Below are 23,130 nucleotides of genomic sequence, written 5' to 3' on the forward strand. Positions count from 1 at the left end.
GGAATACAGTTTGATTTTCTTAAAAATATATCACGTTTTCTTTCTTTCTGTTAACCTTATAAAATTATATTTTGTATGCTGAAATGGGGACCTTACATTCTAACCTCTGAGCTTTGGTTAAATTCCCTGCAACAGTCTACAAACAGGGCTTCCAGACATGAGGCAAGTGTCTTTATTGGAAATGGGACCCTTGAAAGCACCCTTTTAAATATATTAAATAGGTTTATTTTGAAGAACTACAAGTCATAATGACTCATTTACTTAACTAAATGGATAGCTGCTCTCTCCAAGGTATTTCCACAACTCAGGACATTAGCAAGATCCAAATGATTAACGAAAGAGTGTATCTGCTCAGATGCTCGCCTCCCCTAAGAGGGGCAGAGAGAGAGGTAGAATGGAAAAGGAGAACATCTGCTATTCTACTCATGTAATTCTGATTTGTTGTAAAAGCAAGGACCCATGCACTAGCGTAATGGGCAAAAACCATCAGTAAGAAGAATATAATCCCTAAGTCATTTTCCTGTGTGTGGCTCCTATAGATCCTAACAAGCAGCCTGAATGAGATGATTGATGCCTGAATGAGATGATGTTGGAAATGTTCCTGGCACCGTGTCCAAAACACACCAAGCCTTCAGAAACCATCAGCGTTGTCATCTTCAAACAGGTGCCACATGGGACCCTGTGTTTCCCAAATGTCCTCAGCTGGGGGGAGTGGGGGGCTGTGATTCCTGTCCCTAGGGTTTCAGTGAGGGCCATCCTCTGGCATGTCTGCCAGTCCCTCCACCCCATCCCTTCCCTGCCACAGGAGCTGAAGTGGCTTCCCCGACAGGTGACCGGGGGAAAGGGCCGGTCTGCTCCTCACCAGCTGGGAACTGGCTTCCGGCGGTGATCGTGGCCACCACTTAACCTACCTGCATCCCGGTCAGGTGCTTTGGCCTAACTGGGGGCTTCAAGGTTAGCCAGCCCGGTTGGCTTCAAGTCTAAAGCAGACATATGGCCCTCCACCTGTCTGAACTTCTGCTGGATCAGAAATTGGGAGGGGAAAGGAGGGTCTTATTCATCATCCCACTGAAATCCAAAATGCCTCGTCCTTTCCTCTTGAAATAATGTAATTATTTTGTCACAATTATTTTGGGACTAGAAAATCAGCTATAACAGAAGTCAAAATCTTTCCTACCAGCCGTCATGGTACACTACAGGCATTCAGGGACAGCCGTGCCCGTGAGCAGGAATGAGGGGAGGGTCCGGGTACTCCACGGAAACCTCATGGAAAGTGAGGCCCAGCACATCGGCTCTCGGTTCTATCTATGGGTGCTGAGCACCAGTAGAACATGATTCTGATAAAAAGAATTAAGAAGATCCAACTGGATGTCACTAGAATGTAAGTGATGAGGCCAATTTGAATTAGTTAATAATTTTTTTTTAAAAGAGAGAGCATGAGCTGGGGGAGGAGCAGAGAGGGGGAAAGAATCTTGCATAGACTCTGCACTGATTGCAGAGCCTGGCACGGGGCTCGACCCCAGGACCCTGAGATCATGACCTAAGCCAAAATTGAGAGGCAGATGCTTAACCACTGAGCCACCCAGGTGCTCCATAAAAGAAATATCTTTAAAGAAATATACTCCATTGCTTTTTTTAGACAGTTCCTAGTGATATGTTTTGATAGAAGGTCTTCTGGTAGTTTCTTTTATTTAAGAGAGAGAGAGAGAGAGAGAAGAGGGCGTGCACACACAAGTTGGGGGAGAAGCAGAAGGCGAGAATCCCAAGCAGGCTCTCCACTGAGCATAGAGTCTGACACAGGGCTCCATCTCAGGACCCTGAGATCATGACCTGAGCTGCAATCAGGAGTCAGATGCTTAGCCAACTTGAGCCACCCAGGGGCCCCTTCTGGTAGTTTATTTTAATAAAATTCAAAATCATTAAAATGTTCCAATTTGGGAAATTCTATGTAATCTTATTGAATTAGAGACTGAATTAGAGAAAAAAGATCTCTTGCTCAAATATACATGCCTTCTGATTCTAGACCATATAGGTACAGTCTAGAATCATATATATATGATTATAAATATAAACCTGTATATACATACATATATATATATATATATATAACATTTTAAATTTGAAAGAACAACACATTTTCTTTCCAATTTCAGTATATGTGCTGCTGAATGGAGCACATTTTCTTAAATCCACAGAAGGACGATGCCACAATGGAATAAAACAAAAAATAATTAAGGGACATTTTAAAAAAGAAAAAGAAAAATGGAATAATTATTCTAAGGCCAAGAGCCAACAAATGTGGAATGTCTTGTTCTTTTCTAAGTGAGCTTGGGTCTTTGGAAAGACGCACTTATCAAGCTATTTGAAACAGAAATCCCGTCTGAGGAACTCAGGTACCTACTAAACATTTTTCTCATTCACCTTCTAAGCAACTTTTGTGTCCTGGGGCTGCCTGGGAAGGCGCCGCTGGTCCAGCGGGCAGTGGTTGGGCTCCTGACACCAGCTTCCCATGTGGCCCCCTGCCCAGCGGCCCGGTTACCTGATGAGGACACACTGGTTGTCGTGGCGTTTCCACAGGCATCGGTAGCACTCGTTGGCGACGGCAAAGACGTGGGGGGGGGAGCTCCCCCAGGTGGCACCTGCTGTAGCGCTCCATGGTGGCCTGCTCATACAGCCCGGCGATGGTCTTATAGGGGTTCACCGAGGCAATGATGGAGCCGATGTAGGTCTGCAGGCACACGGGGCAGGGAGACAGAAGGATGCCGGGTTACATGTGGTGTGGGTGGCCGGGGTTGGGGGTCGGGTGCAGGACTAGGGTGTGCCACGTCCACTCACGCTGGGACAGAGACAGACGAGGCTGGATTCAACTTCATGCTGTTCCACACTCTGAAAGGGAGGGGCCTGCCACACCTCCCCAAAGCACCCCCGTCACCAGCTTTAACAGAATCCACCTGGGTCTGCTTGAAGAGGAAAGACAGGGCTCCCCTGTCTTTGTCCCTGGCGTATGTTTTTCCTCCACCTTTTTGGTACAGAATCTTGTCATTCTATCCAAATAAATGGAGCCATTTCAGAGGACTCGCAGTGACAGGTAAACTACAGAAAGATGGGGAAGCAGCCCAGGCCCAAATCCCCGTTCCCGGTGACCTCCTCATCCCGTGCTGGGTACAAAGGACCGTCCACGGTCCGGCTCCTTCCTCATCAGGTGGCTCTAGGAAAGAGCAGGATTAAAGAAAGAACGTGATCGACACCAAGGTGCTGGGGCAAAGAGGAACGGAGAGTTACTGTTCAATAGGTTCAGAGCTTCTGTTTAAGATGGTGAGAAGATTCTAGAGGTAGATTTGTGGTTACAGTTACCCAACCTTGCAAATGCACTGGACAGTACACCTAAAAACAGTCAAAACGGTAAATTTTATGTCATGTATCTTTAACCTTTTAAAACAGTATCAAGACAATTTTGAAAATTCTGGACGCCACAGACGTGGTCTGGAACTGAGATGCCTGATGATCTTCCCCTTCCGGAACAAAATCCGGGCCAGAAATTAAGCAAAATCTTCAAAGCAGCAGAGAAGCTACACCTATGAACACACAAGGCCTGCTGCCTCGTCCATATGGACCAAACTTGTTCTCTTGGACTTCTGTAGGAAACGCGAACGGAGTTTGATGACCAGGTTTCCAGCCTCAGACACAGCGGCGGCACCAGACTGCAGGGGTGGAGGCAGGCGCCGTAACTACCACCACCTTTGACGGTTCACACGCACTGTGCCAAGTGCTGCACTGGCCCTCCAAAATTTCTGTGTTGAAGCTTGGCCCCCCAGTACCTCAGAATGGGACTGTAATTGGAGCTAAGGCCTCTAAGGAGATGATTACATTAAAGTGAGTCTGTTCCGGCGAGCCCTAATCCAATCTGACTGCCTTCCTTTTAGGAAGAAATGTGGAAGCTGGAAGAAACACCAGAGATGCGTGTGCGTAGATAGAGACCATTTGAGGACACAGTAAGATGGCAGCCATTTGCAAGGCAAGGAAGGAGCCCTCAGGAGAAGCCAACCCGGCCAACACCTTAACCTTGGACTTCTAGCTTCCAGAACTATGAGAAAATCACTGTCTGTTTAAGCCACCCAGTCAATGATATTTTGTTATGACCCCCCCCAAGCTGATCCACACAGGGGGCCTGACCCTTTCACATTCACAAGAACCGAAGGAGCTTCACAATCCTACGAGGCTGATTTTTCAGAGGAGGAAACAGGCAAAGTTCACCCACATGGCCAGGAAATGGTAGAGGGGAGATGTGAACCCAAGCAACCCAACTGCAGAGGCTTCTCATATCCCTTGGCAAGGCACAGCAACGCAGCACAGGGAAAGGAAAAGCAAGCAACACGGGGCAGAGAGTCCTAATATCCCGAGAGCATCTGCACCACATTGTGAAAATCTGTACTCATTTACAGTCACAGGGATGTCCAGGAACACCCAGCAAAGTATCATATGCTCCACGGAACAAGCTTCAAATGTAAGGAGTTTACATTTTAGAAATGTCTGAACCAAAAAGGTTAAAAACATAAGAGTTATTATCACATGACGAATGACTCCGCTCCTAGATATTTAACCAAAAGAACTAAAAACAAGTGCAGCATTGTTCACACCAGCCTAAAGGTCAAACCACACAGATGTCAATTACCCGATGGGCGGGTCAACCAGGTGTAGTGCACCCATACAATGGACTATTATTCCGCCCCACAAAGCAATAAAATACCGAGGCGTGCTACTTGGGGATGAACCCTGACAACATCACACCAAGGTGAGGAAGCCAGACACCGAAGTTCCCATACACATCCAGAAAAGGTAAATCCATCAAGACAGGTTGGGGTAGTTACTACAGGCAGGGGGAGGAGGCAGACATGGGGGGTGGGTGGGGTCTGCTTAGTGGATAGAGGGTATCCTTTGGGGGTAATGAAAATACTTTGGAACGAGACAAGAGGCTATCTGTACAACATTGTGAATGTCCTAAATACAATGAATTGCATATTTTAACATGGTTAATCTTCTGTTATGATAAGTCCACCTCCATTTAAAAAAGAAAAAGATAGAGTGCATTAGTGGGTAAATGTTCAGGCTTTGGAAACCTCAGCTTGCCAGAAAGTCCATTTTCCCCAACCAGGACACTGTGGGAAAGATCTGGCCATAAAGAAAGATGGAAACTGCTTTTTCCTCTGGGGAAGGTGTGTCCTACTTCTAAAGGAAACAGAGAACCATCTGATTCCCTGGAGGACACACTCATCTTCCATCAATGCTTTGACCACAGGTGCTGGTGCCTTCCTTCATGTCAGCTGTACGCAGGGGTGAAGCGGGCAGGCAGGTAGTGCTTGAGGCTCTGGGTGTCTAGCCCCTTCCACTACTTTTTCTAAAATGTCAGACCTGCTTCTACCTTTTGGTAGCTGTATAATTATTTTTTTAAAGGATTTTTTAAAAGTTTTTTTATTTTTAAGTAATTTCTACACCCAACATGGGGCTCGAACTCATGACCCTGAGATCAAGAGTTGCATGTTCTTCTGACTGAGCCAGCCAGCTGCCCCGACTATAATTTATATTCTGGAAATAATCAAAACTCAAAAAAAAAAATCATTTTCTTCTGCTGAAATATTATCTTACTTTTTTCCTACTTTGGCAGAAATAAGGACACTTAATGCCTCCCCTCTTAAAACAGCAAGGTAGGCACACTGCAGTCCTCTTTCTCAGTTATAAATAAAATTTAAAAGTCACAAGGTATTAAGCTAAGAATTAAATATTAATATTAGGATATTAACCCATTGTTAACACACTTTTTAAAAAATGATATACCTTGGAACACCTGGTTGGCTCAGTCAGTAGAGCCTGCAACTCTTGATCTCTGGGCTGTGAGTTCAAGCCCCACACTGGACATCGAGCTTATTTAAAAACAAACAAAAAAAACCCCCAAAATTTTAAAAAATGATATGCCCAGCCTGTGTCTTAAAAATTTTGTACACCTTGTCATAACATGTTTGTATGGTTGTTCTTAAATTTGGGGAGATAAGCCTTTCTTTTAAAAAAGTATTGATTTACTCATAAAGAGTGTCATAACCTTTCCACAAGAGCTTTACTTAGAAAGTGATCATTTTGGTCAAAACCTCATGCTACCCCGTCCTGGTTGGGCAACCCCACTGGTCATACAGGATGGCTTAAGAGATCACTCATCCGGGAAGTGTGGAGGACATGGTTTCTGTAGAGGGGTAGGAAATTCAAGGGCATTAAATGCTTGTTAGCAAAGTTGAAGCTGGAACATCCAAAATGGTCTTAGGCCTGCTCTTCTTAAGTAATTACATCACACTTTGCTCAGTGCAACAGCTGTAAAGTGGTTCAGAACAACAACGTGGTTGGAGGCTATGGCAGTTGCCAACGGCACGTATGTGCCCCCTCCCCAGTCCCCACCCCGCAGTGATTCTAGAGGAGGAAGCCAGACGTTCAGCACAGTGGCACCCTGAAGAACTGGCCTTCGTGCCTGGTGGACCCACTAGTGCATCACGAGACCTTTCCCCATTGAGCCCAGTCACTGCCACGCAGTCAGAGCTGGCCTGTTGGCTGAGACCCCACTGTGTCTCTGGCTCACAAGATCATTCCAACACATCTACAGGTTGCTCCATTGTTGAGTTACCATCCTGACTTCAAGACAGAAGGAAACCACACACACCATGAAAGAGAACGCTTTCACCAAGAACCTCGAAAGGCACATAATTTGCGGTGAAAGACAAAAATCCAAAGTTGGTTTAGTTATAAGACACTATTCATGCCAAAGGACTGCCATGGCTCTGGTGGTTGGACGCTTTTCCTAAAACAATATTGATCTTCATGTCTGACTTCCCCAACAAGATGTTGAAAATACGTTCCTCATCTTTCAATCTCGTCAACTGCCATGAAGACCGTGTGGTCCCTTATTATACATTGTTGAGAAATTACAAGTTCTGTGTAAATATTACTAAAAATAGACTTTCACCACTTTATGCAAGAAAGCCTGATTTTCCCCATTTTGACGGAAAACTTCTGGAAACATACAGCATGTGCCTCTGTGTTTTCAAAACCAGGTGAGTGTACCTAATCTACGCTTTAAAGGATTTTTGGTCTTATTCAGTCTCTCAGCCTGTAACAATGACGCCCACACTGAATGAGGCAGACACGGTCTTCTCGTCTCTACCAACACAAAGCCCAGATCCTGAGCTCGCGATGGCTTCTCCAGACTGCAGATTCTCAGCCTTCCCACGCACCTCAGGTAGCGGTGTTTGAGGGGCTCCAAATCTCCGTGGAATAAAAGGCTGAAGGCTTTTCCTTCTGAGACTGCGGTGTTGGAGAAATGGTGGAAGGTGCTGGAAGAGTCTGCAGGTAAGAGATCACTTTGCTGTATAGTTAAAAGGAAGATACCAAGCCAGGCTTTTACTCTACTTGCATTGCACACACCATAATGCATGAAATGAAGACACACATTCAAAAACGATCTGCATTTCAACTGCTTAAAATTTTCACCTTTAAGGTTAAGACAAGAGCACTTTGGGGGCGCCTGGGTGGCTCAGCGGGTTAAAGTCTCTGCCTTCGGCTCAGGGCATGATCCCAGGGTCCTGGGATGGAGCCCCGCATCGGGCTCTCTGCTCAGCAGGGAGCCTACTTCCTCCTCTCTCTCTGCCTGCCTGTCTGCCTACTTGTGATCTCTCTCAATCCCAGGACCCTGAAATCATGACCTGAGCTGAAGGCAGGGGCTCCCCACTGAGCCACCCAGGACCCTCCAGGGTTTTTTAAAAATGTTACACAGTAGATAAAAGGTGTTAGCAACCCAGGTATCCATCAAAGGAGGAATGGCTAAGTAATATGTAGTATACACATACTGTGGAGTACTAAGTCTTGAAAAGGAAGGAAATTCTGACACACACAACATGGATGAACCTTAAAGACACTAAGCTAAGGGAAATAAATTGGTCCCAAAGGACAAATATTGTATGAGTCCACTGAAATCATGTACCTAGAGTAGTCAAATTCACAGAAACAGAAAGTGGAATGGCAGCTGCCATGGGCTGGCATGAGTGGGGATGGGGGACTGATTTGTCTTTTTTTTCCTAAGATTTTTTTTTTTTTTTTAAAGCGAGAGCACATGCACATGAGAGTGTGCACACATGAGTGGGGGAAGGGGCAAAGGGAGGGATTCTTCAAGCAGACTCCTGGCTGAACGCAGAGCCTGACATGGGGCTCGGTCCCATGACCCATGAGATAATGATCTGAGCCAAAACCAAGAGTCAGACGCTCAACTGAATGAGCCACCCAGTTCTGGAAGATTGAAGAGTTCTAAAAGGTTCGCAACAATGTGAACGTACATAACACTACTGAACTCTACACTTTAAAATGGTTAACATGACAAAGTCTGCATGATTTGGTGACAATTACACATTTTAAAAATTAAAAAGATACTGAAATGGTGAAGTTTGGTATTGATAGAGTACATTAATCTCTTTTTTATAATATCAAGGAGAGACCTAAAAACAAGCACAGAATTAAGAGTAAATAACAAGAGGCATCACACTCCATTTTCAGACATGTACCTTCAAATTTTAACCCAAATTGAGAAACAAAAATATTCCAGTGACAAATTACAGACTGTTTAGTAAGGGAGAAGGCAAAAGGCACTTAGATTTTCAGGGACAAAATAATCTAATTAGAGCTCAAATATTAATAAATACATGACAGTAAACTCAACAAATGGGCTCCCAAACATGGGGACAGCAAACAACCAGGCTTAATTTGAACTAAACTCAATAATCTGACACCTTAAAAAAAAAAGAAAAGGAAGAAAAAGAGTAAAGAATATGTAAAATGTGTGGGCGCCTGGGTGGCTCAGTGGGTTAAAGCCTCTGCCTTTGGCTCAGGTCATGATCCCAGGATCCTGGGATCGAGCCCCGCATCGGGCTCTCTGCTCTGCAGGGAGCCTGCTTCCTCCTCTCTCTCTGCCTGCCTCTCTGCCAACATGTGATCTCTGTCTCTCAAATAAATAAATAAAATCTTTAAAAAAAAAAAGAATATGTAAAATATGTGCCTGGTATACACAGAAAACCCATTTTTAAAAAATTTTAAAGCTATTTTATTTTTTTTTTTTAAGTTTTATTTATTTTAGAGAAGGGGAGAGCATGAGTGGGAAGGGCAGACAGAGACAAAACCCCAAGCAGACTCCACACTGTGTGCAGAGCCCATCACCGGGCTCAATCTCACGACCCTGAGATCAGGACCTGAACCAAAACCAAGAGTCAGATGCTTAACCAGCTGTACTACCCAGGCACCCTTATTTTTATTTTTTAAGATTACAGGAAAACTTGTCTCATGTAGCGTTAAAAATGCCTCTCTATAACTAGAATTTAAGTTAAATTTAATAATCAATTAATTTTAAAAATGCCTGTCTAATATAAGACCTCCATTTTGTACCAGAGGTTAATTAGGCTCTTAAAGCATGAATGCACAAGCTCTACTACTTCACCTTCTCACTAATGGCCTAAGTCATTACTTAAAAGGCTTGTCACCAGATTTTAAATGACAAGCCTGCATATTCCCAAACCAACTTTCTCTAACATTTCATAATTGGGGGGCACAGAGGACAATCCGACCCACATAGACACATCTTCACAGCCCTCACCTGCTCCAACACAACCTTGAGATGTGGGGAGGCCAAAGGCCACTGTTCAGCCTCCTCTGACAGACAAGGGAATGGTTAACTGCCGCCCCTACAGTCACAGCACCGGTGAATGAGATCAAGGACAGCAACCCGGGCTCCCAGTATGCCACACTGGGGTCTGTGGTGGCCCTCTCCACAGCTCACGGAACAGGGATTATCTCAGACTCTGTCCAGCTCATCACCAGGGGCCAATGACAATATGTCTTGCATGTTCGTTCTACTTTCAAAGAACTCTAGACTCTACGTCCTTCCCTCCAACTCCTACCTCGGCCTCACTCAGATTTTCATAAAAGCTGCCTTCCTCACTGATTTCCAAAGTGGACTTGCGTGTTCAGTCCAAGTTCCATGCTTGACCCATGACACTCTGAAGATGACAACCCTCCCGCTTAGAGCTCTCCAACAAGTCCCACCATCTTCAGGGTCACCCAACTGGGATATCTGAGAAGACAGTCTGAGTGGCTCCCAAAAGGTGAGAGAACAGCCTGAGTCCTAACAAATTATTTTCCTAATACCTACAGAAGCTGGGGTGGGGGAGGGGCTTCAGTTACTGAGTTTTCATTGCCGGTGCCCATGTTCATGCCAAGTGACACTCTCAAACCCCCATAAAACAGAAGTGTAAAACGACATGGCAACAACAACAGCAGTCCTCCCTAATAGCTTATTCAAAGGGGACAAATCAGGTGAAATCCGAGAGGTCTATTAGCAAAAATAATTATGGCCAAGGCCATCTTATCCTTCCCCCATTATCTTAAAACATACCACTCTGCATGGGTTACTGTATTGCTAAAACAAACGGATAAGAAATTCATGGATTAGCCAAGTTCAAATGTAATATAAGTAAAAACGGTGACTGGCAAGCAAAGGGGGTCAAAGAAGAGCCTTGTTATAAATTAAGTACCAAGGGAAGCAAAGATCACTTGGTAAGAAATCCCAAGAGCTGTGAGACATATTCATTACGTGTTGAACCATTTATCCCTCCACAAAAAGGTATTTCTACTGTTTCTGAAACCGCCATGATGATGTCATGCAGTTTCAGACTCTGGACACATGAAGCTCTCAAACATGAGGTGGGACCAGGTACTGGCCTCTTCATATCGGATTCAAATTCCACCAGAATAGAGAGCTTGGTCATTTGAATGGCTTTTCAGAAACAGAGACGATGTTCTATTTTGAAGCACATAACAAATTTTTCTAGTCAGAAAAGTTCCACATAACTCACCAAAAAATACATTTCCTTGCCCGCTTTAATAATCTGAAACAGCCGTCGCACATGTTGCTTAAAAAAATGCTGGAAGAAACTCACTGCATTTCTTCAATCCAAAGTCTACCATTCAAGATTTTCAAGAGGCGTCAGGCTGTAATGCCTAGTGGGTCATCCCCCCCACCCAAAGGAACAGGTCGAACTCAGAAAACTAAAAGTGACCCGGGGGCCTCAGATGCTCTCTACTTTGAGATACAGAGGGCTCCATGCCATGGTTAGGAAGGCACTATTCAACCATGGGAGCAAATGGTCTACGCAACAAGGTTTGGTCACCAGAACCTAAGAGGTCCCCAGCCTGGAGCTACCTTCCCTGAAACAGTGCTTCAGGGATTCTGTTCCGTCATAAACACGTCCTCTGTCACCCCACATGACGGCTGCATGAGAGAACGACATAAATCAGGGGTATTTATTGTTCTTGTTAATGAAAATAAAAACCACAACCTCTTTTCATCATGGGATCGTGAACGTGACTGGATGTGGAAACAGGTGCAACTGACACGCACTAGGAAAATCCGCTCAAGTCAGGGCCGCGCCACACTTTCCTAAAGCGAAAACTTAGGAAGGGGGAATCATTAGCCGTATTTATTTCTCATTCACCGTACCCTCCTTTCCTTCCCTCTGGATCATCCCAGCTCCGTACAGCAGCATCTTTATCCTGGATGGAGCCCAGCGGGACACGGACATCTTTATTCCGATGGCCCTTAGCTCTGACTCACGTGGGCAAGGCTGAGCTCCCCAAAACACCGATTTCTTCTCACTTAGTGACATCTTTTTTTGAAGATGTTATTTATTTACCGAGAGAGCGAGAGAGAGCGAGTGCACACATGTGAGTTGGGGGAGGGCACAGGGAGAGAGAGAACCTCAAGCCGACTCCGTGCGGAGCGGGAAGCCCGACACGGGCTCAACGTCACAACCTGAGCCGAAATCAAGAACAGACGCTTCACTGACGGACACACCCAGGCCCCCCTCACTTCGTGGCATCTTGACCAAAGCACCATGGTCAGCCCAAATAGCTAATCCAGAAATCTGGGAGTCATCCTGTAGACATTGCCTATTTGCCTATCAAACACTTTCCTTCTTCCTCTCAGTATCCTTCATACTCAAACTCTCCCTGGACTGGTTTGGAACCCCGTCATTTCCCATCTAGCTTGCTGGTCCTAGACGGGGATGCCCCCCGCACTTACCCATCACCCTGCAGCCAGATGGAGTTCTCCCAGAACTCGTGTTTAAAGCTCTCCAGTACAGCTGTCACAAGTATATTCAAACTCATCCACTTACACACAGAGTCCTTCCTCACCTGCTCCTGACCATCTTACCAGACAGCGGCATATCCCATTTCAGCATCTTGAATGTCCCGCAGTTGGACAAATGCCCCCCAACTAGTTCGTGTGTTAGCACATGCTGATCTTCTGCTAGAAATGAGCCAGCCTCCCTCTTGGTCAAATTCCCCTATCAAAACTCAGCATGACCAGTGCCTCTGCTGGCAGCCATTCTTTGACCCCCTCCTTCTTTCCTCCTTTGGATGCTCATTCATTATGTCCCGAGTACTTTCATCACACTCACTTTCACCCTGAGCCATTGTCAATGGCTTGCTTGTGTCCTTCCCCAGTGAACTGTGAGGTCTTGGAGGGGCAGTGCCTTTCATTCATTTAATCTTTCAAGGAACAATTACTGTGAACAAGAGTAATTTTGCATCCTTGGAGCTTAACACCCAGCCTGGCACACAAGCAGGGCTGCATCCACGTAGACAGCTGGGGGGGAGGGGCATGTGATCTGAGGACAAATCCACCAAATAAATTCATGTTTTAACTGGGTTCTAGTGCTCTATGTCCACTACGTACTACATAAAAAAACTACTACATAAAAACCTACTACTACACACAAAAAACAAAAACAAAAAAAAAACCCTGCTTGCCAATATTATCCAACTAAACAATTTTAAAACATTTTTAAACAATTTAAAAAAAAAACCATTAAGCATTCACGTTGGCTGAAAACTAGATGACAACAGATAAGTCAAGTTCTTACTGAAGTCAAGCTCTGAAATTTAGAAGTGACATTTCCATTTAATTTGAATAAATTTCTGATTAAAACTCCCCCCTTGTTGAAAGGAATCTGACCCAGAAGGAGACCCAAAAGAGAGGCAGGAAAGGAAGAAAAAAGAAATTGTAAAAGCAACATTCCTCATTGACGCCATCGTGTGCCGATGTGGGAGTAGCCACTCAAGAGCATGAATGTTTGGTGAGGTTTAAAAATACACAGAGTCAGACAGATGGTTGCAATCATCTCTTGGCAACACGGGTCTCGATCTCATGTGAAAAAAGGCCCCTGAAAAACCGCACTGCTTTCAGCTGTTCCTGGTCCGAGGCCCATGCCCAGGCCGCCCGCCATCCCGTTCCCCGTAAGAGGCCGCTGTTACTCGACACTGGCTTTGGGAAGGGACGGAAATGAATCCAAAACAAGTCTGCTTGGGGAAAACTCAGCTCCAGGAAATGAGATGCAGATTTAGACGGGCATGTCCAAGACGGTCAAGTCCATCCCACGTCCGGTCCAATGACCGTCGGCGGCCCAGGGTCTCCCCTTCACCTGCTGGCTCTGCCAACACGTCTCTGGCCGGCTGTGGTGAACACAATACGCTTCACACAAAGCAGCAGGCTCCCGAGTTAATTCAGGATCATCATCATCAAACACATCTGCGGAGTCGGTGTGGACCGCCACATCACCAAAGGGACGGTATTTTGGAAAGACCTAAAAATGCGCAAGCTGTGAGGGCTCTTCTGTGCTGACACACGCATTTTATCTTTAGTCACGGCCCCAGCTTCTTCAGACGGGCTCGTCCGATTCTGGTCTCTGCACCGCTGGTTCGGGAAGACCGACAGACGACCCGGAGGGCTGGGTGGACCACAGCACGGGGCCCTCTGGAGACATCCCCGGTGCCCTAATTGCAGACGAGCTCTGGCGCTCCCTGCGGCTCTCTCCGTGATGTGGTCTGGAACGGCTCCTCCACGGCTGGGACGGGAGGCTCCCCCATGCAATTGACCCGAAGCGCGACAAACCCTCTAATAGACACCCCGTGCTTCTCTTCCACTGGGCGGAAATCCAAACTGCAACACCGCGGAGCCCACTTGGCGGACACAGAACTTACGTTCCGGACAAGGGAAACCTCGTCAGCTCTTGTCAACACTGTGTTTAGATGCTGGGGACATAACAATTTGAAGTGATCCAGGCTCCAGAGACTACAGGAAGGCAGGCATCCAAAACTGACTCATCTTCCCTGCTCTCCTCTCCTGGAGGAGCTGCCAGGACTGCCAGGACCACGTCCTCACGGCCAGTAGCTTCACAAGGCTGGGAGTCATGAAAACCAACCCCTCCTCCCCCACGCTTCCCCCCTCTTCCCTCACTCCCCACCCCCTGCACCTTGGGCTAAAGCCTCCATCTCTTCGCTCTGGCGTTTTCGCAACATTTCTCTCTGCCCATCCTCCCTCCTCAGTCTACACCACACCACTTCCCTATCAACTCGTCTTTAAGTTTTTACCTCGGGTAAGCTCTCTCTTCAAAAACCTCTCACGAAGACGGGGTGCTTTCTACACCCCCGCCAGCCCAAACGCTGCTGACTGACTATAAGCGAATCGAGGTTTCTCAACCTTGGTACCACTGACATCTCTGTCCACATAATGCTTTGTTGGGGGCTGTTCCGGGCACCGTGGGAGGTCACCACCACCCTTGGTCTCTACCCATTAGATACCATTAGCATCCTCTGCCTTAGCCCGGTGACCAGAAATGCCTCCCGAGAGCACCATATGTCCCCTGGGGACAGGATCACCTGGTTGACACCCTTAGAGCCGTGGTGTCCTGACCCCAGCCTTCCTGTCCTATTCAACTGGCCCAATATTCCCTAACACACACAGCAGATTCCGTGAGCAGAGCAACGGCCCCCAATTCAGTGAGTCCTTCACACTGAATTCACTCTTGTCTCTCCATGTCCTTAGCCTTCTGTTCTAACCAACCCTTATCTCTCCTCTCAAGTGTCATTATGCCCCCCCCCCCCACCGGGCTTTTCATGGCCAGTTTGGGCTTTCTAGCCCACATATAGGTTAACTCTCCCTATCTCTTCCCTTTTGTCCCACAAACACACGCTCTGCTCCTCCTCTCCCTGAGTCCTTAGGAACTTAACAGGTGCACGTACTTGTCCTCACCTGTTCTCATGGGTGGTGGGAGGAGAGAGAGGAATAGGGGACTCTCAACAGACCCTCTCCCAAGGAGAGGCCATCGGGGAACAGCCTCTGTGGCAGGAAGCCCATAGAAAAGATGCTCAGGGTGGAGCGTGGAATGAGGTCCCAGGCTGGGAGCTATAGTGTCGGGAAGTCGCCAGAGGATGGGAAAGATGAGGCAGAGCCCTGTCTGGGAAGTTCTGGAAAGTTCTGGAACTTTCCAGAACCCAGAGTTCCAGGAAAGGAATCCAGCTTTAGGGCAGAAGACAGGGAGGGACTTAGGCAAGGCAACTATGTAAAGAGTAGATCTGCTCTAACCAGCGGTCCCATCCCAAAAGGACCAGTGGCAAGGCTAGGATCATGCAGACCGCCACACTGACAGAGAAGTCCATTCAGCTTCTGCCCTGAAGGACCCAGTTCTGGGCAGGAACTTGATAAATCAACACCTGGTAGTACAGACAATTAAGATATGGGAAGGGTACAAAGGTTCTAGAAGCTTTCACTTGCCACTTGACTTTAAAACAGTCCTGTCAGATATGGGGGCTATGACATCTGACCTTTCAGAAAAATAAAAAACTGACACACAGATTAAATTATTAACACAGAGCCCAAGCGGCAGCAAGTACAGAAAAGCATGTTCAACTCGGATTTGCCTACCCTGAGCATTTTCTCTCTTTATAGCTGTCTACCCCCATTTTAATGGGGCATGGTAATGGCTGGGAGAAATATCTTACTGGGGTCTGATAAAGTTCTCAGTCAGTAAGGGTGGTCCCCAAGAAGGAAAAAAAGCTAATGGTCCTTTTTAGCACAAGGCATCAACCCTTTCTACCTGGAGATGGGTCTTCTCATCAGCAAGCTGTGTAACCTGCTAACTCGGACCAGAAAGTCAACAAAGGAAATTATGCAAGATCCAGAGTGTGGGAGAAGAACCACAGGGACTCCTCCTCCATAACATGCCTCAAAGGAGGACACCTATGGCAGAAGAATGTGCCCTTGGACGTCCGGGCCGAATGCACTTTGAGGATGTGATTAAGGCTGGAAATGCTGAGACAGGGAGATTATCAAGGTGAGCCCTATCTGATCGCAGGGATCCCTAAAAGCTAAGAGAAGTCTTGGCTCCAGACAGAAATGAGAAGGAGGGAAGGAGAGATTTGAAACATGAGAGAGACTCGGTCTACTGCTGCTGGTTTTGAACGTGGAAGGAAGGGAACCCGTGGAAGCTAGGAACAGCCCTCAGCTGTCAGCCAGCAAGAAAACGGGGACCTCAGTCCTGTAACTGCACCTATGACTAGCGGGAACAGGAAACAGATCATCCCCTAGAGCCTCCAGAAAGGAGCACTGCCCTTCCCAATTCCCTTTGGATTCAAGGCTGGCAAGACCCTGGTCAGACTGTGACCTACAGCACCACAGGACACAACCTGATATTTTCAGTTGCTACAGTTACAGCAATGGTCTATGCCAGCCAGAGAAACCGAATACAGCATCTCTAGTACAAGTCATTTCCTTCTTTTTTAAAGCTCTAGATGTGCATCACTCAAAGCGAGGATACAAGGCAGAACACTGTGGTGTTTCTGACAGGTGCTGGTTTTGTGTCAATGGGTCACAGCCTGAGGGGTCCTAGAAGCCACCGCCAATAGCTTCAGCGAGGCTAAGAAAATTGAGGGCCTGCTTTATGATAACACAGTTATCCACGTCTCAAAAGGCAGGCATAGAAGGGCATTATTAACTGAATTGCCCTGCAAATTGGAGGTACAAAAGTCTCGTGTTTTTAGATTTCATTCTAGGGAAAAAAAAAAAAAAAAACAACTAAGACCCTATTCACAGGCTTTATTTGGCAAATTAGCTATCAGGTTTAACACCATCATGAAAAGAGGGAGAGAAAAACTTTTAAAAGGTTCTGCTTTTTAAACCATCTGGATAGTTTTTTCCTGTTTTGTCGAAGATTATTTGACCATAGAGTTGAGGGTCCGTATCTGGACTCTCTACTCTGTTCCACTGGTCTATGTGTCTGTTTTTATGCCAGTACCATGCTGTCTTGGTGATCACAGCTTTGTAGTAAAGCTTGAAATCAGGTAACGTGATGCCCCCAGTTTTATTTTTGTTTTTCAACATTTCCTTAGCGATTCAGGGTCTCTTCTGATTCCATACAAATTTTTGGATTATTTGCTGCAGCTCTTTGAAAAATACCGATGGAATTTTGATCGGAATGGCATTAAAAGTATAGATTGCTCTAGGCAGTATAGACATTTTAACAATGTTTATTCTTCCGATCCAAGAGCATGGAATGGTCTTCCATCTTTTTGTGTCTTCTTCAATTTCTTTCATGAGTGTTCTGTAGTTTCCCGAATACAGATCCTTTACCTCTTTGGTTAGGTTTATTCCCAGGTATCTTATGGTTCTTGGTGCTATAGTAAATGGAATGGATTCTCTAATTTCCCTTTCTGTATTTTCATTGTTAGTGTATAAGAAAGCCACTGATTTCTGCACATTGACTTTGTATCCTGCCACGTTGCTGAATTGCTGTATGAGTTCTAGTTGTTTGGGGATGGAGTCTTTTGGGTTTTCCATATAAAGAATCATGTCATCTGTGAAGAGAGAGAGTTTGACTTCTTCATTGCCAATTTGGATACCTTTTATTTCTCTTTGTTGTCTGATTGCTGTTGCTAGGATTTCTAATACCATGTTGAACAAGAGTGGTGAGAGTGGGCATCCTTGTCGTGTTCCTGATCTCAGCGGGAAGGCTGCAAGCTTTTTCCCATTGAGGATGATATTTGCTGTGGGTCTTTTCATAGATTTTATGAAATTCAGGAATGTTCGATCTCTATACTTTGAAGCGTTTTAATCAGGAAAGGATGCTGGATTTTGTCAAATGCTTTTTCTGCATCAATTGAGAGGACCATGTGGTTCTTCTCTCTTTTCTATTAATTTGTTCTATCACATTGATTGATTTGTGAATGTTGAACCATCCTTGTAGCCCAGGGATGAATCCCACCTGATCATGGTGGATAATCTTCTTAATGTGCTGTTGGATCCTGTTTGCTAGGATCTTGTTGAGAATCTTAGCATCCATATTCATCAGTGATATTGGTCTGAAATTCTCCTTTTTGGTAGAGTCTTTGCCTGGTTTGGGGATCAGGGTAACGCTGGCTTCATAGAAAGAGTCTGGAAGTTTTGCTTCTGCTTCAATTGTTTGAAATAGCTTCAGGAGAATAGGTGTTATTTCTTCTTTGAAAGTTTGGTAGAATTCCCCAGGGAATCCGTCAGGTCCTGGGCTCTTGTTTTTTGGGAGGTTTTTGATCACTGCTTCAATCTTGTTACTAGATATCGGTCTATTCAGGTTGTCAATTTCTTCCTGGTTCAATGTTGGGAGTTTATAGTTTTCCAGGAATGCATCCATTTGATCTAGGTTTCTTAGCTTATTGCCATATAACTGTTGATAATAACTTCTGATGATTGTTTCTACTTCCTTGGTGTTAGTTGTGATCTCTCCCTTTTCATTCATAATTTTATTAATTTGGGCTTTCTCTCTTCTCTTTTGGATTAGTGTGGCCAATGGTTTATCGATTCCCCCTTCTAAAGGATTGACTTTCCCCTGATTATTAAATGTAGAATAAGAACTTGCCCCTAAAGATAGAAGAGGGTGAGTTCTGAAATACGCACCTATGAGACACACATACCCACGAAGAAATCGTAAATCTAGCTTCACATTTCATCATCTACTAGGATGTTATTTCTAATACGTATGGTGTGTGTTTTACAAACATTTCTCACACAACTACCAGGTGCCTGGGAATGTCCTTGGCTCAAGGAAGACAAGGTCGGGGGTGCCTGGGTGGCTGTCAGTTGGGCGTCTTCCTTCAGCTCAGGTCCCTTTAGCTCAGGTCACGATCTTAGGGTCCTGGGATCAAGCCCTGAATCGGGCTCTCTGCTCAGTGGAGAGTGTTTCTCCCTTTCCCTCTCCCTCTGCTTCTCCCCCTGGCTTGTTTCTCTCCCTCCATCCAGTAAATAAAATCTTAAAAAAATAAATAAATAAATTGAAAAAGCAAAGACAAAGTCCGTCCTTGACAAACCAAGCAAGGAAATTGCTAGGTAAACACAGTTTGGCGGCAGCGTCAAATCACACTCAGTACCCAGGTACGGCAACCTGGGCGCAGGTAGTGGCTCCTCCCGGGGAAGGCGGGAGGCCACCGTCACCCTGGAGATTTCTGACCTTGGAACTGAGCAGACTTCTCCCAGCACGTGCACAACACAGAAGAGAAAGCCATATCTTCGTAAACAGGTGTGAATGTTACCTTTCCTGAAGAACCTATGGAAAATACTGTAATCTAGAGACTTAGCGTGAGCAGGCTAAGCCGGTCAGAGAGCTAGAATCCCACTGCATTTCTCTCCATAGGGTTGCTTAAGAACATGTGGCAAACATTAGGTCAATCTGGCAAAAATGACACTTTTGCAACATAAGAAGCAGAGGAAAATTAGGCATTAAACCCGCAAGTAACTCATTCCTCCTCATTTCCCAGCTCTCCTCTCCAGTCTAAGGGTAAATAAATCAGAGAAACAAGAATACTAAGCAGGCCTTGAGTTTCTGTTAGCACCTAATAGCTTGCTGTAAAGGCTGACGTCATTCATCAAAATCAGCAAGGTATAGGCAAAATTAAGTATAATTGTTGAAGAAGAAAAATTACTGAAAAGAACAAGAGGTTTTTAAAATATTAAAATAGTTTTTTTAACTTTCATTTTAATTTTGGGTATTTTTCTTAATTATGTTAGTCAACATGTAGTATTTCATTAGTTCCCAATGTAGTAAAAAAAAAAAACAAAAAAACCTATAAATTTGAACTTGACAAGAAAAAAACATATGTAAGCACTTGGGCCCTTTACTATAAGGACTTAGGAACAGATGGATGAAAAAGAAAATCTCTAGGCCAATCTTGACAGATAAACTAATATATGTACTTTAATATCAAAAAGTAATTACGTATTATAGAAATGATTTTTTTGAAATGATATCTAAATATTACTCTTGTAATACAGATATAGTCATATTTCACAAAAGTTGAGAGAAAAATGTGCATGCCTGCTTTTTATGGCCATGTATCGCTTCGATATAGCAATCCTACAAATAAGAAAGATGGGTTCCATGAATTCAAATATTCCCCTGCAGGGGCCTTCAGAGCCAGAAAAAAATGTGAACATCCGTAAAAGGAGAAAAATCAAGAAAAGGAGACAAAAGCTGGACCTCAAGGTACTATTACTTGCAAATCCACATTCCCCACCCTACCCACCCCACCCCTCCCCAACCCTTAACTGAGGAAGACAATCTTTCTGGTGACTTCTTTGTAGAACAGAACACTTAACAAACACAGAATGCACTCACCAGAAGAGGTAAAATCGCCCTTCAATGAAAGTATTCCCCTCTAAGAAAATCAAGGCAATAAACATGCGAACATGATTTATTGGGCCACGTTTCTAATTTGGCAAAACTCCCGAAAACACACGTTTACTTAGGTGAACTGGACAGGCTCTCAAAAGGCAGGAAATACCCTTTGAAAACAAAAATTAACATTCACTCAGACTTGAGGGATTTTTATAGAGAATTCAAGTGGAACTTACATATATTTGATTTCTCTTATATCGTTGGTATAAGTTATGCATGATGGACCCCCCGTGGAGCTCCGTCAAAGTGGCCATGTCATCCACGCCCTCCTCATTCATGGGGTGCATAGCGGTCACCTTCTGGTGCGTAATTGTGCTCTGCTTGTACGTGAACACCTGATGGGCAGAATGAATTCAGTTTAGCAATCAGCAATGGACAGTCTCCCCAGACATTTCTAACGTTAAAGTACAATCTCAGCACAATTTCAGCAACAAAATCCTGAACTGGCCAATAAAGAGTGTTACTGCAGAGAACGTCTTCATTTTCTCTGTGCCACTTACCTACTTTCAAAGGAAGCGATTATCTGACGACTGCCATTAAATACTCCTCAAGACACGAGTTCAAGCATTAGCCATCCCTTGGGAATCGCAGAAATCATAAATTTGCGATTCACTTCCCCACGTATTTCTCCAATTGCTATAAATCGGTAACAGTTTAGGAATTGGCTAACCAAACTTTAAGAAAGTAGTTTGGCTTCATTGTGTCATGTCTCACACGGGATGATACAATATATTTCAAAGCTTCGTCATAACAGCTTGTCCATTCACCACAGAGTCCTAGTTGTTCACATATGCCTCTGTTCAAAGGCTGGAACACATCGTCACAGGAATATGTTAAAAAAAATCCTTAAATCCCTTCTTGGATTTAAAATAACATCAGTTTGCTTGCTTGACACCTGTCTTCGTTAACATTCCAAAGACCACTGATGAGGACCACATACGTGTGTTAGCGTGAACATGACGAACTCAGATGCGGCTAACACGGATCACTCAATCTGCATGTATTTCTAAAATCTACTCAGTGCTCTTCTGTCGCTACTGATTTGGTAGAGGATCCACCATACTACGTCAGCTCCACCTGGTAAGCAAATTTTGGCCAGCTTTGCATGCAAATTCATGTACATAACAAAATCATTTGATGACAGAGTTTACTCCATAATTATTCATTTTACACTTTGCCAACGTTCATCTCTAAAGAACACAAAGATATAGAGAGGACCTGAAGAACATGGAAGATGCTCAATCTTCACACACACACGTCCTTCTCATGTGCGCATACGCATGATGACTTTCTGGAACAGTATCTGCAGAACTTCCTGATTGGGGAATTCTGTTTTTAAATATCGACCACTTGCCTACATGGCAACAAACAGTATGTTATTGCAAAAGAGAATGACACACTAAGGGAAGCCAAAGTACCAATCCAATGGTTTTGAGAAGTTATGAAAAATGGCATGTTTTATTTTTCTAGAGAAAAAATAAAACTTCAGCAGTGGCATTTCTGCCACATGAACCACAAGAGTTGGCCAAAACCAGTCTCACGAAGCTGCTCAACCCAAGGGCAGAGAGCCGATCGTCTCTTCTCAAGGCCGGCCACGCTCCCCTGCTGCTCCCTGGGCACAGACATCCACCAGGAGATGCGCCAGTCCCGGCGGCCCCGCCTCCTGGTGAGGCAGCCAACCCCGCCACGTAAGGACCCAAAGGGTAGGACAGGCCTGGGAGTGCAGGGTGAGGGGTACCACGGCCAAGAAACAAGTATTGAGGAAAAACAATGCGCTGGAACATTCAAGAGTGTGGATGCACTTTTAAGACACTGACCTTCCATTCTAACTCAAACACGGGGAAGAAAATTAAAGAAACAGATTTAGGCCAAGAGTTGAAATTGTCTTGGGGCAATCTGGAAAACCCCAAAAGTGAGCAGCTAACACTCTCTATTCTTCCCCAGCTTGCTACATGCCAATGATGCCATCCAGGCAGTTTTTTTCTTTTTTTATGCTTTATATATTCACTTGAGAGAGAGAGAGCATGAGCAGGGGAGAAATGCAGAGAAGGAGGGAGAAGCAGATGTCCCGCTGAGCAGGGAGCCCAATGCAGGGCCGGATCCCAGGACCATGACACCACGTCCTGAGCCAAGGGCAGATGCCTAACTGAGCCACCCAGGTGCCACAAGCAGGTTTTCTGGAAACACTAACCCCTGGGCTGGTACTTGGGTCTTCTATCTGCAGTGACTGTAGGGGTGGGGGGGTGGCAGAAGCAGAAGTTTGGCCGTGCAAACTCCCAGCCAGCCAAGGAGTGCAGGGAAGAGTCCTGCGTCCCCTCCCTGCTCCTAGCACACACTGGGAGACTCTTCTCACACTGCTTGCTCAAAACTCCAGCCAACACAGTGGGCGCAATGGTTGCCCAGGTTCCCAGGAAAAGGTTCTTGTAGGAGAGACAATAAGGCACCCCGACTGTCTCCTGCTCAGGCCCCCCCAAGACTCATCATCAGCAAGTCCTTCCCAATATGGAATCAA

General features: G+C 45.3%; 1 protein-coding gene across 1 annotated transcript in view; it reads right to left on the bottom strand.

The window, feature by feature from the left end:
- MYO10 (myosin X) overlaps nt 1–23,130 on the bottom strand; it is a 212,118-nt gene that overhangs the window by 103,175 nt on the left and 85,813 nt on the right. The window contains 3 exon segments of the mRNA XM_032861894.1: nt 2,540–2,619; nt 2,621–2,728; nt 20,795–20,953. Coding sequence (XP_032717785.1) covers nt 2,540–2,619; nt 2,621–2,728; nt 20,795–20,953 — 347 coding nt within the window.

The sequence above is a fragment of the Lontra canadensis genome, unplaced genomic scaffold, assembly GCF_010015895.1.
Source record: "Lontra canadensis isolate GAN:19392208 unplaced genomic scaffold, GSC_riverotter_1.0 scaffold22, whole genome shotgun sequence".
NCBI lineage: Eukaryota > Metazoa > Chordata > Mammalia > Carnivora > Mustelidae > Lontra > Lontra canadensis.